The following is a 19,128-nucleotide window of genomic DNA, read 5'->3' as shown; positions in this document are numbered from 1 at the left end:
TACTTTTGATCTTTCCTAAGGAAAAAGAAAATTAAAAACGGTTCCTCAGTCCAACCTTTTTTTAAATAACAGAGAATGACCCTTCAAAGAGCTTTTTTTTTTGACAAATAAAACTTATTCTCTTGATTATTAAAAAAATACAGTATTGTATGGACTTAATTAATATAGCTAAAGGTCAAAGCAAAGGGATATGAATATATCCTGGTTCTTAAGACATGAAAAATTGGTCAGTATGTGAGTCAGTATGGAGTACAAGTACCTTCGCCTCTAGAATTAGAGTTTGAACAAAGACCTGTGTTTTAGGCCACACCTAAACCAGATCTACAAGAAAACCAGACAATAGATGCTTCTCAAAGGCTGGGGGTGTTGTTTTTTTCAAAAAGGGAACTGTGTTTCAAATTGAAGGCAGTAGTGAATAAACATATACTGTAGGAATCACTAAATGTGTAAAAAGATTAATTAATATTTATAATAACAGTAAACACAATATAAAAAAACTTATTTCAGTTATTTGTTGATTTGTTCCATTGAATTACTGTATGAATAAAAAGCAAGCACAAGTGATCTCTGATTTGTAACCAAAATATTTATTTACAGTATGCATCAATTCATTAGTATAGCATAACATCATTCATCTCATACACATACTTCATAAAAACAACCCACATACATAATGATCAAAATAGGACTGGGGTTATATTATGTTTATACTGGTAAGAAAACATACAAAATAACTGTGTTAACATATAAAATGTGTTTTCTTGTTTTTACTTTCTTTGGGTCTTCTTTCTGTCTGGTTTTACCTTTCCTCGCAAGGCTCTCATTAGGGGTGTAACTCAGCAGTCCTTTTTTCTCTCACGTAACATCATGAAATACCAACACACAAAATCAAGTAGCACCAGTTCATCTGTCCCAGTAAACATTGTTTTGTACAGGCTGATTTCTAGATCTCTAGATCTCAGACAAAGTCTTTCCCGGACGCTGGTGCTGAGGCATCGGACCTGGCAGCGCTGTACTTTGCAGAGTAGGGTGTATCCTCCTTAGGGGGGCAGTTACAGCAGAGAATTCCCCCTCCGATCAGCATCAGAGCGGCAGCCCCCCAACCGATGTAGAGCGCCGCGCCCAGCTCTCTCTTCTGAGCACTGACCATCAGCGGGTTATAGAAGTTTTGGACAATTGTGTTGGCCGTCCAGCAGACGGGGATGAGGCAGAGGATCCCAGCTATGATGAACATCACTCCGGCTGCGATGCCCACCTTGGTCTTGGACGAAGGATCCTCCACACAGTTGGTGCATTTCCCCCCGGCCACAGACAGCAGGATAGCCATGACGCCCACCACGATGGAGATGATGGTCAAGGCCCGAGCAGCCTGGAGGTCAGAGCTGAGAGCCAGCATGGAGTCGTAGACCTTGCACTGCATCTGGCCGGTGCTCTGGTGCACGCAACTCATCCAAATACCTTCCCACGAAGTCTGCGAGGTGACGATGTTGCTACCGATAAAAGCGGTGACCTTCCACATTGGTATAGCACACACGATTATGGTGCCAATCCAGCCCAGGATTCCCAGGGCCGCACCCAGCATTTGCAACCCAGCAGACACCATCGTTGACAGCGGATTTTTGTTCTTCACAAGGTAAACTTCTTTGAGTCGGGACTTGAAAGGTAGTTCTATATGCTCTGATTCCTCTCTTGCAGTGACGTAAGCTTGTGGTTTGTTTGTGTCCTTCTGTGATTAAGTCAGGTGAATTTGTGAAATGGTAGAGCATTCAGAGGAGAGCAGGTACATATGATCTCCTCCCTGTAAGAGGAGGAGCCATGGAGGAGACATGCTCACCGTCATCAGTCCCTGCTCTTTATGTTCAACCCCCAACTCCACAGACCCAAAAACTTGTTTACAGTCACCAACCATCTATTAAACAACATGTGGAACTGCTTCGTGTGTAGCACCACCTGAATGAAAAAGCAAACAATTTTAACGTTGATAGTAATAGAAAATAATTTGTTCATCTTTCTCTCCTCATTTTCCCTCCCCCACATTCAGTTTCCCCTGAAGCTGCAGGAAGGTGGAGTGATGCCAAGAGTGAGAGGTGACTCAGTCTGTTTAGAGTGAAACTACCTCTGACAAACATCAATGAGACACCAAATATGGTCTTGTGCTCAGTGACAACTCTGTGTTACACCTTCTTAAACTATGGATGACATGCTGCTGGAGTCAAAATATATACCCGGAATGCCCCCTCTCAACTGTGTGTACTACATTATCTCAAATATACTGCTAGTCAAAAGGTTATATTTTCAGTATTTGGCCATTTCCCATAAGAAAGCCTTGTTTATATAAACTTGTTCAAAGAAATGCTAAAAATCCACACAAAAAAATCATGTTTATTGAAATATGTTTTCTCTTTATGTTGAATAAAGAAATAGGCTAGTCTGGATTAAATTACATTTCCCTAAAAAGTATTTGTTGTTGCAAATTAATTAAAAAATTGTCTCACCCCTGGCAGTTTGACACTCCCTGATCTATCGCTACATTTCACTAGGATACACACACACACACACACACATACATACACACACAAACACAAAATGTAATCTTTATCTTACTTTGCTGATCTTTGGATCAGTTTGTTGAGTTTTGGTGAGTCTAAATGTTGGCAGAATGCCAAACTAAAACTGTGTGGAAAACTGGAAAAAGATCAAAATGTTGCTTCAGATAACAGCACATTCTGTATATGCATGCTCATATTGCGATTCATTAGTTCCCAGTCGATCTCTTTGTGTCATTCACCAAAAACGTTTTCATCTATCATTTTTAATTTTCACATCAAATCAAAATGTTGATCAGTGTTTTTAAATTCTTGTTTAAAAGTACACTGTGTGTTTATGTGCTTCACTTTGGCTGTCTTCTACAATACTTACTGTTGTCAAGCTGGTGTGTACACTGAGGGTGAAAAACCTCACTGACACTTTGTCAAATACTTAAAATGTTTTACTGTAAATAGGAGACACACAACACACAGAGCTTGTGGTACAGATCAAGCCTCCCACCAAATACACCAACGTGATTTAAAGCCACTACGAGTAACATGGCACGTTGGCGGCCCCTTTGGACAAAAGTGGTAGTATTTTTACGACGCCAGCTGTCGTGAAGCTGTTTTCTAGCACGTGCCGGGCGTGTGAGATTCAAATGATCAGGAAGCAATATAGTGCATTTCCGTGTGTTGAAAGTGTGAGGGCACCAGACTCTTTTCGGCTCTGTGAGAGTGGTTAGTGACACAGCATCAACTAATGCCAGTCAGTGCTACGCACACCTGATTGCAATGAGTTGATGCAGTACGTGTCACCTCTCACGGAGCTGAAAGAGTCCGTGTCCTCACACAAAGCGAATGAACGAGAGACGGCAGTTAGTATGGATCACGATGAGGTAATGTGTTTATGTTGTTGTAAATAATGACAATTTCAGATGAATAATGGTCGACTCATCTGATGATGGTGAGGCAAAGTAAACTTTGTTTTAGTAGGCTTTCGCTCATTCATTTAGGAGTAAACACTGCAGTTCGCTCCCGTGAAATTGTGTATACGTTGCTTGGCAGCGCCCTCCTGCTCGTCTAGCAAGATTGCTGGAACCCAATTGAGTAACCTCAATGACCTGTATAAGGTTAGGTCATTGAGGAAGGCCCGCTCGTAAATAATGACTATTTCAGATAAATAATGGTCATCTGATGATGCTGGTGAGGCAAAGTAAACTTTGTTTTAGTAGGCTACCGCTCACTCATTTAGGAGTAAACACTGAAGTCCGCGCTCCCGTGAAATTAACGCCCTCCCGCCCGCCTATCACTCTCCCTTTTAGCTTTTCTTCATTGCATTTTATTTTTTTTCTTTGATGGTTCAGCCCCGTTATCAGTCATTATGACGACAAATCACTGTCTGAAACAAGGCTCCCGCTCCCCTTCCCTCACCTGGAGGGATAGGCTTCTCAAATCGCGTTGCAGCGCCACACTGAAATCTGTGACCAATACGGATATGTGACCATAGAGCCTGAACGAGCGAACCGAAAATCGGACTGGATGTACGACCAGACCAAAAGCAGTAATAAAAACTATATAAAAATGTCTTTCACTGATGGTCTCGTTTGCTGTTAAAGGTAATTTATGATTATGAGAGGAAACATGAGGCTGTTTAAAAGATATTTAAATGTTACTCGGAGCTGCTTTAATGGTGGTACACTCTCTAAGGTTAGGAAATTGGATTAGAACAAACAGGATGTATTGGGAACAGAATAATTAAGAGAAAGATGAAGAGGCCATGTGAAAAAAAGGCTGATGTCAACTTTGAACTCTGTTAAGTTCACACTGTGTGTGTTCTGTGAATCAGACTGAACGCCGATTGTGTGTGTGTGAACATATGAGTTTTTTTGTTCAGAGAAAGATCACAGGGAAAAGAGCTCATGCAGGATATATGTATGAATTTGATGTGGGCCGAGAGGGACAGGGCAACAAAGAGGGGTTCAGTGTAAGTGCAAGTGCTATGATATACGATGTATGGGTGCAGATTTTGCAACTTTTAAGTGTTGTAAGTCTGACATGAAAGAAAAATGACAAGCTCTCTGAAGTTTAGCTTTTTCTGTCTGCTGTTCTCAGCTTTGCCCAAAGGGAGGCAGCAGCTTCTACTTCTAAAAAAACTTCATTGTGTGTGTGTGTGTGTGTGTGTGTGTGTGTGTGTGTGTGTGTGTGTGTGTGTGTGTGTGTGTGTGTGTGTGTGTGTGTGTGTGTGTGTGTGTGTGTGTGTGTGTAAATACTTGTGCCATAAACTGCCATCACAAAGATTCATCTAACTTGTACATTAAATTGATATGTCTCATGATGCAGCAATAAAACAAAACTTTTTGTTAGTATTTTTGTTTGATTAATTGTGATTCTTCTCTACACACAAATAGGAGGTAGGATGTTCTGGGTGGTTATCAAAGTGTGGCATCATCACCCAAAGTTCAAAGAACTTTTAACAGTGTCTCTTTAAATTTGTTCATGAATCTCTAAGCAGCCGTTAACTCCAAGGCTCCCAACCTTTTGAAGAGCTCATTACTTAGTAACTGAGAGTCCACTTATGTAAAGGCAAACCACCGAACAATGCCCTAAAGCTGTCTTTATTTGAAATGGACTTTTTTTTAAATCAATGGCTGGTGTTTGGTTCAGAGATACTTCAAAAATAAATACTGGTTTGAATGTGATTTTGACAAAAAGTATTTGTTATGACTTGGTCTATGTGGTATGGACACAACATTAAAGTTGTTGTTGACTTGAAGCTTGATCTTTTTCATGTTTTTGGTAAATCACGGACTGAATCATGGCGTGGCTTTTAGAAAGGATTTAAAAGGCTTGTATCCTCTAAAATACTTCAAAACAACACCATTTTGAATTTATAAAGTGAATAATGCACCAAATACTCACCACAACTTTTGTCCTCTACCAATGTTTTGATAGAGAATTTTTTTAATACTATACTAGATATTGATAAATAAATTAAAATAAAAGTTGAAGGTTAAAAGGTTAGTAGGGTAGTTTGTTCAATGAGTTGGCAGTATAGTTGCAGACCAATGCATGTACACTATCTGACTTTCTCTTGGCAGTTAACCAAATAGATAAACCTGGTACAGTTTCCCTCTAAAATACCATTTCCAGTCAACAATTTGGATTTGGATGTTTTTTTTCCTCCAGAGCAGTAACGGAGGAAGAGTCACACCTATAACAAATCCAGGGTGCACACAAGGAAACAACAGAGAAATAGATAATCCCTCTGCTTAGCGAAACTCAATTATCAACCCATGTGAGATATTGAGCCGTTCAGTGAAACTCACTTCACTGCACATATCTGCTTTTGTGGAAAATATCTGTGGAGTTGAAGTGTTAATAAGCAAAACACTGATTCAGTAGCATGGAAATGAGCCTACTGTTCAGAAATTAATCCAAGCTCCAAATTTAAAAACAAAGAGCAACATTAATATCTAGCCTGTTTGCTCACTGAATCATGCCCTCATCTCCAAATGTATCAGCAGTTCAAATTGGTTTTGGCAAAATGTCTTCAGTCTGACTGAAGTGTTTTTTCACTTTTTAGCAGTAGCTAACAGCAGACAGGAAAAGTTAGCAACTAGCTAGTAAATGCAAAGGAGGATTAAGCACATATAGAGACACATATTTGGGAGGAATCCAAAAAGGATCATGAGGCAGAGTGAATAGAATAATTTTTGCTGTGTACAAAAAAAAAGTCTACAATGACAACTTTATAAGACGATAGACATGTCATTGTGCATGACATGTCTATCGGCTTGGAGGGCACACTGTAGCAGTGCTGTCGAGCAGTGGCTCCATCAACAAAAATGTCTTGTGTTAGCATGCAAACAAAGAATTTGATAGTATTGACACTATGATTTCAATAGTTGGGCGATTGTTTCTTTCCTTCCTTACCAAGATAACCTACAATGAATTGCCTTTTATCTTGCTTTATCTTATCGCGGTTAATTGGTGAGCCATTCTTCAGCGGATGTGTTTGTCTAATATTGAAGTGTGATATTGTGTACGTATACAAGTGTGCCAGAATGTGATAGTTGCCCTGTAGTGAACACAAATCTATGCAGACACACTGCACATGGATCTACACTTACTACAGCGAGAAACCAGAATCCACCAGTAAGTCAACATTATCTCATTTTCAAGTACCAGCAAAAACTTAAAGGGGAAATATGTAAAGATTTTGCATTCAAATTTCACAAAAAGACATAACCAATGTTATATATATTTTCACGTTGTGTAGGCTACACATCACATTTTTCCATAAATATTTTCAAAATCTGAGAAATTATTAATTTTAATAAAGTAACACAACGTTTCACTCAGCCGCCTGTCAATGACGGGGGTCTGTCTACTTCCTGAAAACCTTGGCGAAACCACTAGTAAAATACAGGGAGTAGCGTATAATACAGGGAAAGAAGTCAATCCACAACTGCGCAAAAAATAAAAGGAGAAGTAGCTTCATAAAATTGGATTGTTGTTTTTTGTAGTATAGCTTTGTTTGCACCATTGTAATGGACCCTGTTTATGCCTTGCCCTCACTCCTGGGTTTTATGTTCATCATATTTCTGTATACTGTCTTGAGAAGGACATAAAAAAACAAGTCTGAAAATATTAGAAATACATTTTTGGATCATTGATCTCATAACAAAGTATTCTCTTTGTGTATACAAAGCCTAATATGGATTATTCCTCAGTGCCAGAGACTTCTATTGTAATCCAAAAGGACCTCACATACACCGTTGAGCTTATGTCAATAGTGTGGGAAATGTGTATGAATACGCAACTGACAAGAGTCCCCAACAGTATATATTTGTACAACAACTGTGCCCAGTTATTTTAGAATATTACAGAGACCTTTAGTAAATAAACTAAACACCTGCAACTCTTTCTTACCAATGGGCACAAACAGAGAGGGGACCATTTAGACGTTGTTGGACATGGGTCTTTTATGAAATTCAGGTTTCAGTTAAGCATACGCCTTCATCATACTGTTGTTGCATAAACTTTCATGTCATAAAATGTCCCAAACAGGAAAACAAAGAACTTGTATGACCCATATTTTCTTTTCAAAACTGATACAGATGGTTCACAGAGGCCATGTAGCTAACACATGTCTATAAAATATATTTTGAGCATTTTCTAGTTTGTCATTAACTCATTTGTCATTACATTTTACTGTTTAATTACCCAGAGACTGTGTGACCCAGTGTAGTAGTAGTTCCTGCTATAGAAACTATGAAATCATATTTCAGTCGAGGCTATAAAAACATCACAAAAAAACAGGAATAAAATATAAAACGGAAAACAAACCGATTGAGAGAGCCTGCTAAAAGTAAAATATGTGTAAGTTTTTTTTTCTTCATTTATCTCTTACACAAAATCGCACTCTTTGGAAATACGAGCTTAGAATACATGTTTATATATCTGTTACAGTCTGATGTGGTCACTTATCAACCACATAACAAGCGTTGCCTTGGTCACTTATTACCTCCTGACAGCAATAAAGCAAACACACTCAGAGCTACCATGGGCAAAAGGTTAAACCATAAAAATACTTTTCATCTGAAAAAGCACACAAACAAGAACCAACACACCCAGGTGGTAAATGAGGCCAATGCCCAGGACTTGTCTTCTGATTGGCTTGGTTTAGCAAGTGATGTCACCTGTTAGGAGGGCCTCACTGCGAAGTAATAAAACAATAAACAGATAAGGGTCGTCAACTCCTTAACAGCAGCAGGACAGAAGAAAGCTACATCAGAGCGGGCACGTACACCAAGCAGAGAGTTTGTACAGGAAGCACACTGTGACAAATCAACACTTCTGGATTTAGCAGCAGATGCAGTAGCTACAGCTTGAGGACGAGGCGTACCAGGAGGAAATAAAGCTCCACAACTTCAGATATTGAGTGGGTGAAAAGGGAAGCAAGGACAACCGTAAGAAAGAGAAGGTTCAATCAAGAGTAACCAAGAGAAGACTCAAAGAAGGACAAATACAAGAGCTTTTGATCCAAGGAGGGGCACTTCTCTTGGTGCACGATGGTGTCTTATGGACTTGAACTGGTCGGCGTCATTCTGTCAGCGCTCGGCTGGGTGCTGTGTGTGATCAGCTGTGCCTTGCCAATGTGGAGGGTATCCGCCTTCATTGGCGCCAACATAGTGACAGCTCAGGTGTACTGGGAGGGCCTCTGGATGAACTGCGTGTTTCAGAGCACGGGGCAAATGCAGTGTAAAATGTACGACTCCATGCTGGCTCTGCCTCAGGACCTGCAGGCTGCCAGGGCTCTGACCGTGGTCTCTATCGTGGTGGGGCTGGTGGCTCTCCTCATCTCTATGGTGGGAGCAAAGTGCACCAACTGCATCGAGGACGACGGGGCTAAAGCCAGGGTGATGGCTGCCTCAGGCGGGGCGTTCATCACAGCAGCTCTGACGCAGATAGTGCCTGTTTCCTGGTCTGCACACACCATTGTGGTTGAGTTCTACAGTCCCCTCGTCCTGGCGGGTCAGAAGATGGAGATCGGGGCGGCGCTGTACCTGGGCTGGGCTTCCGGAGCCCTGCTGCTAGTTGGCGGGTCCATCCTCTGCTGCAGTTGCCCTCCAAGGGAAGAGAAACCCATGAGGTACAACATAAACCCCCAGAGTCGTATGGCATACTCCGCCGCACCGAGGTCAATCGCTCAAAACTCCTACAACAGGAGGGACTATGTGTAAGGGAGGAGGACAGGACAAAGGGGGGCATTACGAAGGATTGTGACTTATTTCATTCCATTTTAACATGTCCTTCTTATTTGTATATTTTCAGTACAGAAATGTAGCTAAATACACATCATTACACTGGCTTAACTGCAACCAATTTGTAAAATAGAGATTGACAACAGAGCCAAACCAAGGGTTTTACGGTTTTTGAGGATGCTTTTTGATACTTTAAAGAAATTGGTTTGGAAGCTCTAAGATGTTTGGTGGCGCTGTATATGATTTCCAAGGCTCACAGTAAAGCAAACAGGGGAGACGATAAACTTTAAGAGGATAGAGAAATAGAAAATATGCTCCATGTGGTTAGTTCAGTGAGGAGACTTTATCCCATGTATATTTATTATTAACGTTCATAATATTTACATTGTGCTGATCAGTGTGTATATATCATAGTGGAAACTAGGCAAATAGACACTTTTGTGACAGTTTGACATGAGTTATACATTTCTTTCTTTTTTTCTGGGGGGATGATATTTTTCTTGCTATTATGACAAGATATAGACAGATATTGCATCAGTTTGGGCTCCAAAGCAAGGTCAACATAGTGGACTGTAAAACAAATAACTTTTGTAAAATGGTTTGCCAAACAGTTTTTTGGATAAAGTGACCCAGTGTGTAAGTGATTAAGCTTTTTCATTTTTATCAACGTTAACTGCGCATTATGTTGCTAAGATGCTTTTGTATAATTTGTCTTTTGTTGTTTTAACATGAATGTGTTTGCCAAAAATTTGAAAATGTCTTGAGTTTTATTCAAATGTATGAGGAATATGTTTTAAGATAACCACTAAAATTATCAAAATCTCTTAAATGATGAAGTAATAAAGACTTTTTATAGTAAAACATTATGCCATCTTATTTTATCCTAGTTAGACTTAACAATGATTATGATGATAATTGAATGTTTATAATACTGATAGTAGAGGATTATATGACAAACAAAAGTGGAAATTCTAATTAACAAAAACTTACATTAAATCAGATGATGAAACATATGTTTAACAGATTATAAGCAGAAAATCCTCAAAATGTTGTATTTTCATATTACCTTCCTTGGTTTTTTAAACTTTGGTAACAACAACAACAACACAATAAAGGTGTCAGTGATGTTTTAGAGAGTTAAAAACAACTTCCTCGCGTCAGAGTTTCATGTGACAAATTGATTTCATTCAGATTATGAACAGGGAAGTCCCTTTTGTTTAGTGGGTGACTCAGTGTCTGAGCCACAGATAGCAACTCGTTCCTGTTTTGAATAGTCAAATCATCCCTCAGTGTACCAGCAGGTGTGCTCAGGTCCAGCAGAGCAGTCAGGGAGATTAGAATTGGCCCTCTGAACAACACTGAAAACACCTTTCAACATCCGGGCAACAAAAAACATTTTATTTTAGAATTTTTTTAATCCTCTGTGGACATACCGAACCCCACCAGACAACATGTTGTGAAGGAAGGAATGAACAAACACAAAGTAGAAAGATGTTGATACAAGTAAAAATCATGTATTCAAATTTGGACTTGATTAAGAATACAAAGAATAAAGAAATATAGGCCTAATACGAAGGCCTAGTATTAAAATGTAAAGTATGTTGTTGTGCAGGATGGTTCATTTTCGAATAATGTTTACTGTATTATTATTGCATTATAAAAATGAATGCATGAGGTTGCAATTGGTAAAAGCAGGAAATGAAGTAGAAGTGTTGAATTGAAGAATACATAGTTCTTAGGAAAATGGATTTAGTTACTTTCTACCACTGGTGACAGTATAGTATAAGTCCATACAGTTGTGTCTTAGTTTAACATGCATTGGCTCCATGAGTCTGCTTGTTTAGGTCAACACAGGTGTGCTGGTACATGTAGCCTAAAGGTTACTATTATCTCAGTAGTGATGCACCAACAGATATTGTTACATAAACATTCATGAAGATGCTCACACGGCCACACAAACAGGCTCCCCTGTTCTTCTTCCCCTTGGGGTTTGTTTTGTGATAATTATTATGGGCTCCACACTCACCATGTGAGGACATTTGTCATTTGTGAGGACATTCTTCTTTAAACAAGTGTTTTTGTGTATGACAAAAACATTGGATTGGCCTTGTATTCAAACCCTCCATGTGGTGATCATCCATAGCCCCTTGAAACACAGTATATCAGTCTTTGAGAGTTATCTGAATGATGTTTCCACAATAGTTCACAAAGGTAGAAGTTACCCTGTTATATTTTCCAATTGATAATGCCAACACAAATGACATATATTAATTCCTACAAAAAGTAATTATGAGCATACTTTCTTAAATCCATTTTAACACCTTTCATGTCAATTACAAGTATGACTCCCCTCAAGTCTAGCCGCAATTACATTTTTTTTCAATTGCTAAACCACAGTGGGCACAACTGGAGCGACAAGTGCAAAACTCTAACAACACTATGCAGAGCAGCGGTTCATTCGGACCAAACTGTAGCTCATTTTTCATTGCTTAAACACAATTTTCAAAACCAGCACTTTTTATCAATAGTATCCAGCTGCAGCCCCGGAGACAAGCACCCTGGCGTGACAACGACACCCAGGCGTGACGGAAGTAACTGGTGTGACGGACGTTACCTGTAGATTTTATTTATACAGTTACTTCCGTCAAGCCTGGGTGTTGTTGTCACGCCAGGGTAACTTGTCTCCGGGGCTGCAGCTGGACCAAACCTTTTTATCAAACACTAACACACTACTGCCACAACTGTAAACCACACATTCAAAACAGAATGAGTGTATTTCAAATACTGCAGATTGCAATTTCAACTGAAACACTAAGATGTCTTGTTTTAGACTTGTTAGTGAACATATACAGTATAAAGGGAAAGCTCAAAAATATATATATTTTTGGAAATGGACCAATGAAGACTAATGTAATGAGGAAATTCAATACAATAGTGTGTTCATAGCATGAACAATGACTGACTTTAGACTGTAAATTCTTATTCTAATATGTAAAATGAAATTAATTAGTGAAAACATGGCATCAAACCATCAATATTTTATTTTAATAAATAGTAGCCTATGTAACAATAAGGAGTTAATGCCAGGTAACCTTTCATCACTCAGCACTGAGACAAAACTTTTTTTCTGTCTTGTTCCTTACCCCTTTTGTTTACAGTTTTTTTCGATTGCTAAACCACAGTGGGCACAACAACAGTATGCAGAGCAGCGGTTCATTCGGGCCAAACTCTAGCTCGTTTTTCATTGATTAAACACAATTTTCAAAACTCTACACACCTATCTCATGGCTTAACCACAACCTGCACAACACTGTGGATTTCCAGCACTTTTTTTCAAACGCTAACACACTACTGCCACAACTGTAAACCACACATTCAAAACAGAATGAATGCCTAATGCATTTCAAACACTGCAGATTGCAATTTCAACTGAAACACTAAGAAGGTGTCTTGTTTTAGACTTGTTAGTGAACATATACAGTATAAAGGGAAAGCTCAAAAATATATATTTTTTTGTAAATGGACCAATGAAGACAGGTTGTTGGAGGGAGAAGAGTGGCAGTGAGAGTGTGGATGTGTGGAGGAAGACAGAGCTGTAATGTCTGATGAAATACAGTAAGGCTACACTGTGAATCATGGTCTCTCATTGAAAGAGGCAGGGTTGAGAGTGCAACCCAATCTGCAAAAAAGTTGCATCTGTAATACAGAGTTTCCAGCAAACAAACAGCCTAGAGTTGCCTTTCCTTACAGTAAATGACAACATTACAGGATAGATTTCTGTATTACAATTATAGAATATTTACACAGATAAATACTACATTTGGAAATGTTTTCAATAAAATATACAAAATGTGTATCTATTGAAGCAAACTTCAGATTTTAATTTATTTTTGTTTTCCTTAAAAAAACTAGTATTTTATAAAATAAACAATTTCATGTGAAAGAATTTCACCCTTTCATCAAAGAAAATATTACGTAATTTGTGTGAAATAACTCAAATTATTCAAACTGTAAAGATTAAAAGTTTGTAATTTGTGTATTGGGGTTTGATGCTAGTGTTTGTACTCTGAGCATGTTCTGAGTGACAGTGTGTGTTATCTCAATGAATCTGGTTCACAGTGTCTGCTGCACTGAGCCTATTTTGCAGGTGAAGTGAACTGTTCAGCTCCAGTGACTGTAGGTAGTGCAGACTGTAGTTAGAGTTTTGCACATTGAGCTACAGTTGTGCCCACTGTGGTTTAGCGATCGAAAAAAAACTGTAACTTGTTCCTTTTGCTTAAACAGATGTACTGTACCTCATTTTCTGAATGTATACATTTACATTTTACTGGCTCATCTTGAGAAGGGTTTTTCCCTGAGCCAGAGTAAACTCAAACGTATATTTGTCCAGAAATTGTTTGGTCAGAGTAAAGAGTTTAACCGATACTGGGAAGATCACACTGTCTGTATGCTAAAGGTGTCTGGAAACCGACCTATTATGTTTTCTCTCTGCTCATATTTGCTTTTGGTGCAGTTATTCCGGTTTCCAGCCTTTGTTTTCCTAACACTGAATCCTGAATGTTTGAGAAAACCACACGGCTTAAACAAGGAAGTAGGGACAGAGGGACAGGAGTCTACTTAGGGCCCGAGTGTGTGTTCATGTTTCTATGCTTACTCCCAGGTCTTATAAGTAGCCAGAGGCTGACGCTACCTCTCTTTTTGCTCCACTGTAGGTAACTGCTGCAAGTCTGTAAGCCAGCATTTATGTTTAGGGAACTTCATTCTTCTTGTTTTGTGACTTTGCATTTAAAACAGAACTTCATGATAAGATCAGAATAAGTATTTTCTCACGTACAAGGAATCTGCTGTGCACACAATTGACATAAACCTAGAGAATATACGTAAAAGCCATCTTAAAAAAAATCAAAAGAATATTTACAATACAATTATCTGAGAGAGAAATATGTCCAATTGTCCATTTTTTAAAATGGGTTCAATCACAATTGTGCAGAGTTGACAAGATCAAAAGTGTGCGGTGAAATACAGATTGAGACATACATATATATGGATCTTTGTTAATGTAAAACATTGTTGAGGTAGCAGGTAGTGATTCGATCATTTATCTACTTCATACTGCACCTTGGCTTCACCCATTCCAATGAAATCATCACCACATAATTTGAGGAGATGATGATTCCTGTGAGAAAACAGGTTTGTAGTGTTGATTTTCCTTGGAAGTCAAGAAGCTGCCATCCTACCAGTGACCAACCCCCACCAGCCAAACACACAGACACACAGACCCTCCAACATCACATCCCTACCCGCCCTGCATCCAGCTCCCCTCCTCCACTGTATGTACACAGGTGGTGTGTTTCTGTGTGTGTTGTGAAGACGGCCTCCTGCTGACATCATCACCATGGGGACTCCTCCTCGCTCCCATGAGGTATAAAGGATCTCTTGTTTCCGTGGCAGCATCTCAAAGCCACATCACATCCCTACTACAGGTGCTCACACTCTTCCGAGGACGGCTGAACAACAGAGTAGGAGACTGTTTTTACTGCGATCTGAAGGGTTTTGTTTGTTTAAAATCCCGGGGACTCGCAGCAGACAAAAGAGCCACCATGTCGATGGGCATGGAGATCGTGGGCATCGCCCTTGGGGTCATTGGATTTATCATTGCCATCGTGACATGTGCCCTGCCAATGTGGAGGGTGACGGCCTTCGTTGGTGCCAACATCATCACCGCTCAGACCATCTGGGAGGGTTTGTGGATGAACTGCGTGACCCAGAGCACGGGCCAGATGCAGTGCAAGATCTATGACTCGCTGCTTGCCTTGCCCCGGGAGCTGCAGGCCTCCAGAGCCATGATGATAATCTCCATCATACTTGGGGTGCTGGGGGTCTTGATCTCCATCGTCGGCGCCAAGTGCACCAACTGCATCGAAGACGAGCCGTCCAAGTCCAAAGTCATGATCATCGCCGGAATCTTCTTCCTCCTCGGCGGCCTTCTGGTCCTCATCCCAGTTTCCTGGACGGCCAGCGTGGTCATTCGGGACTTCTACAACCCTATCCTGACCAGCGCGCAGCGGAGGGAGCTGGGGGCAGCACTCTACATCGGCTGGGGAGCGGCCGCCCTGCTCCTGATTGGCGGGGCCATGCTGTGCACCAGCTGCCCGCCAAAAGAGAAGCAGTACAAGCCGCCCCGCATGGCCTACTCAGCCCCGCGCACCGCCAGCGCAGGTGCAGGGTACGACAAGAAAGACTACGTTTAAGTTGCCAGACTGATTCAGGTTGGGCAGTATAGAGTCAAATGAAAATATTTGTTGTTTGTGATGTTTTTTGTGTGTGTTATTTTTTGCTGTGTGAAACCACAGGGGCAACACCCCGAAAAGACTCCGAGATGAAGATGCGTGTTCAAATCATAGGTGCAAATATTGCTCTTTCTGCTTTGCTTTTGGCTTTGCTCTGCTATAATCCAGCAGGTGTGACTGGTTCAAGAGGCTCACATGTTCAGTTTGTGAAGACAAGAGCACCTTTCAAGGAAAGATTAGATTTATTCTTTTGAAATGCTTTACTTTAGTTCATGTTGTATTTTTACTGAAACTTTTGTGGCATTATGTCAATCTGAAAACAACTTCTTATTTTGTGTGTGTGTGTGTGTGTGTGTGTGTGTGTGTGTGTGTGTGTGTGTGTGTGTGTGTGTGTGTGTGTGTGTGTGTGTGTGTGTGTGTGTGTGTGTGTGTGTGTGTCGCTCTATCATTAGCTGTTGGCCAGCTGGTGTCGCGTTTCACAGAAACTTTCTGTTAAAACTCTGTGTCACTCCACTGACAATGACAAGGAACAGCCAGCTCTCGGTTTACATGGATTTGGTTGTGTGATTGTTCAGTGTGTGCGTGTGTCTGTTTTGCATGTGCTTGCTTAGCAGGGTTTCTGCTGAGACTGAAACTAAAGATGGATCCATGATATTGCCCCAGGTAACAATGTTATCTTCTTTCACACTGTTTCACTGTTTTGAGGACATGGAAGAGTTAATGTGTCCATATGTGTGAGTTAATATAATATTTCTGTATTGTGCTTGTAATGCAATTAAACACTGTCTGTTTTATAAAGTTTATTATTTTTGTTCCTTTTATACGGTCCTCTGTAAGTCAAACAAAGAGTCAAACTACACTGAAACCTCTTGAGTGTTTGTGTTTGTGTGTGTGTGTGTGTGTGTGTGTGTGTGTGTGTGTGTGTGTGTGTGTGTGTGTGTGTGTGTGTGTGTGTGTGTGTGTGTGTGTGACACCCTGAGGGAACACGAGTACAGCTGGTGTAGGATGTTTGTTTCTAGATTAAAATTGTGTGCTTTGTGTGTAGAAATGAAATATTTCTGTAATTCCTCTCCCTCTATTTAAATTAAGAATTTATGTTGTTTAAAATGTTTTTTAACTTTCATGTAGCTCAAACGTTTTTACAACATTGGATTTGTATATAAAAATACTTAATGTGTAAACTATTTCAATTAAATTCATATTAAGAATGATGTGTGATTTGTTTTTCTTTGTTTCTCTCTCTCTCTCTCTCTCTCTCTCTCTCTCTCTCTCTCTCTCTCTCTTTAGTTTTAAAAGAGACTTTTCTGAGCAATAACAAAATACAGATGGCACATCACAAAGCATGTGTGAAGAAAAAAAAGGATCAGCCCAAATCAAATAGATAATAGTATTTGAATGCTGGGTTGGGCTTTGGGAGTTGTGTTACTCTGTTTACCCAGCAATACATCTGAGTTAAATTCATACATCAGTTAAGCCAGCACAAAATAAGGCTTAGGTGTGGTGGCTTCAATATGGCTTTAGGCTGCCACATGCAGTATCTGTCAAAGAGGGGAAAAAATGTGGCTGTTCTTTTGGCTAAGGAAAGGAAATTAAACTAAATAAAATATTGAACAGGCACACACATAAAATCACCACTACAGCTGCAGTGTTGTAGTATAGTGATAGTGTTACAGTTTTTTTCGATTGCTAACCCACAGTGGGCACAACTGTAGCTCAATGTGCAAAACTCTAACTACAGTCTGCACTACCAACAGTCACTGGAGCTGAACAGTTCACTTCACCTGCAAAATAGGCTCAGTGCAGCAAACACTATGAACCAGCCTCACTGAGATAACACACACTGTCACTCAGAATATGCTCAGAGTGCAAACACTAGCATCAAACCCCAATACATAAATTACAAACTTTTAATCTTTACAGTTTGAATAATTTGAGTTATTTCTCACAAATTACGTAATATTTTCTTTGATGAAAGGGTGAAATTCTTTCAAATGAAATAGTTTATTTTATAACATACCAGTTTTTTTTAGGAAAATGAAAATCAGAAGTTTGCTTCAATAGATACACATTTTGTATATTTTATTGAAAACATTTCCAAATGTAGTATTTATCTGTGTAAATATTCTATAATTGTAATACAGAAATCTATCCTGTAATGTTGTCATTTACTGTAAGGATGCAACTCTAAGCTGTTTGTTTGCTGGAAAATTCGTATTACAGATGCAACTTTTTTGCAGATTGGGTTGCACTCTCAACCCTGCCTCTCTCAATGAGAGACCATGATTCACAACAGGGTCTATCAGTGTAGCCTTACTGTATTTCATCAGACATTACAGCTCTGTCTTCCTCCACACATCCACACTCTCACTGCCACTCTTCTCCCTCCAACAACCTGTCTTCATTGGTCCATTTACAAAAAAATATATATTTTTGTGCTTTCCCTTTATACTGTATATAAGTCTAAAACAAGACACCTTCTTAGTGTTTCAGTTGAAATTGCAATCTGCAGTGTTTGAAATGCACTAGGCATTCATTCTGTTTTGAATGTGTGGTTTACAGATGTGGCAGTAGTGTGTTAGCGTTTGAAAAAAAGTGCTGGAAATCCACAGTGTTGTGCAGGTTGTGGTTAAGCCATGAGATAGGTGTGTAGAGTTTTGAAAATTATGTTTAATCAATGAAAAACGAGCTAGAGTTTGGCCCGAATGAACCGCTGCTCTGCATACTGTTGTTGTGCCCACTGTGGTTTAGCAATCAAAAAATACTGTAAACAAAAGGGGTAAGGAACAAGACAGAAAAAAAGTTTTGTCTCAGTGCTGAGTGATGAAAGGTTACCTGGCATTAACTCCTTATTGTTACATAGGCTACTATTTATTGAATTTAAATATTGATGGTTTGATGCCATGTTTTCACTAATTAATTTCATTTTACATATTAGAATAAGAATTTACAGTCTAAAGTCAGTCATTGTTCATGCTATGAACACACTATTGTATTGAATTTCCTCATTACTTGCCCTGTAAATAAAGGTCTGCCCATTTCAGTTTTTATGTTAAGTAACACGTAAAGATTATTTATCTTCATTCCTTGAATTGACTTCCCAGGAATAACAAATGTTAATATGATGCGTTGTGATGACCAATAGCTGTAGAAACATTGAGAGTTCAAAGAAAAAGACGTGCCAATGTAATAAAATTGGAAATTTCCAATATTCAGAACTAAACTGATGAGACTGTGTGAGGAAACGGAAGGTTCTCCGTGAGAATGGTGACTGATTCCCTCACTGCAATCTGGTGTGTGGCACTGATTGGCTGATTGGACCCAGGTGTGAGGAGATGATATATGCCCTGAGATCCCAGTGCTCTGTGCTGCTCATTATCTCACCTTCAGAGGTAGTGAGAGGTTGTTTCAAAGTGCTCTCTGTGTTAAGTTTTTCTAGTCTTCTGTTTCACTTGTGTGTTTCCGTTCAGCTGCTTGGCAGCGGTGGTTTAGTTTGTGCTTTAGTTTTTCTATATTAAAAGGTAGCCTGTGTGGCCCTTTCTAGCC

At 39.6% G+C, this 19,128-nt stretch overlaps 3 protein-coding genes across 3 annotated transcripts; 2 read left to right on the top strand and 1 right to left on the bottom strand.

Moving 5' to 3' along the window:
• Nucleotides 1-566: 566 nt before the first annotated feature.
• Nucleotides 567-1,767, bottom strand: LOC307260897 (claudin-4-like). The gene has a single exon (XM_080041262.1). It carries the CDS (start codon nt 1,601-1,603, stop codon nt 959-961), a length of 645 nt encoding a protein of 214 aa, XP_079897388.1. The 5' UTR covers nt 1,604-1,767; the 3' UTR covers nt 567-958.
• Nucleotides 1,768-8,602: 6,835 nt separating this feature from the next.
• Nucleotides 8,603-9,274, top strand: LOC307260894 (claudin-4-like; the record flags this gene model as incomplete). Its single annotated transcript, XM_080041259.1, has 1 exon — nt 8,603-9,274. The coding sequence occupies one exon, from the start codon at nt 8,603-8,605 to the stop codon at nt 9,272-9,274; it is 672 nt and encodes a 223-aa protein (XP_079897385.1).
• Nucleotides 9,275-14,767: 5,493 nt separating this feature from the next.
• On the top strand, nt 14,768-16,767 carry cldn3c (claudin 3c). Its single transcript, XM_080041261.1, has one exon. The coding sequence runs from the start codon at nt 14,896-14,898 to the stop codon at nt 15,544-15,546; it is 651 nt and encodes a 216-aa protein (XP_079897387.1). The 5' UTR covers nt 14,768-14,895; the 3' UTR covers nt 15,547-16,767.
• Nucleotides 16,768-19,128: the final 2,361 nt, after the last annotated feature.

This window comes from Ammodytes marinus, assembly GCF_949987685.1.
Source record: "Ammodytes marinus genome assembly, chromosome: 14".
Classification (NCBI taxonomy): Eukaryota; Metazoa; Chordata; class Actinopteri; order Uranoscopiformes; family Ammodytidae; genus Ammodytes; species Ammodytes marinus.
Note: the sequence above shows the minus strand (reverse complement) of the source record. Positions and strands in the feature narration are given on the sequence as shown.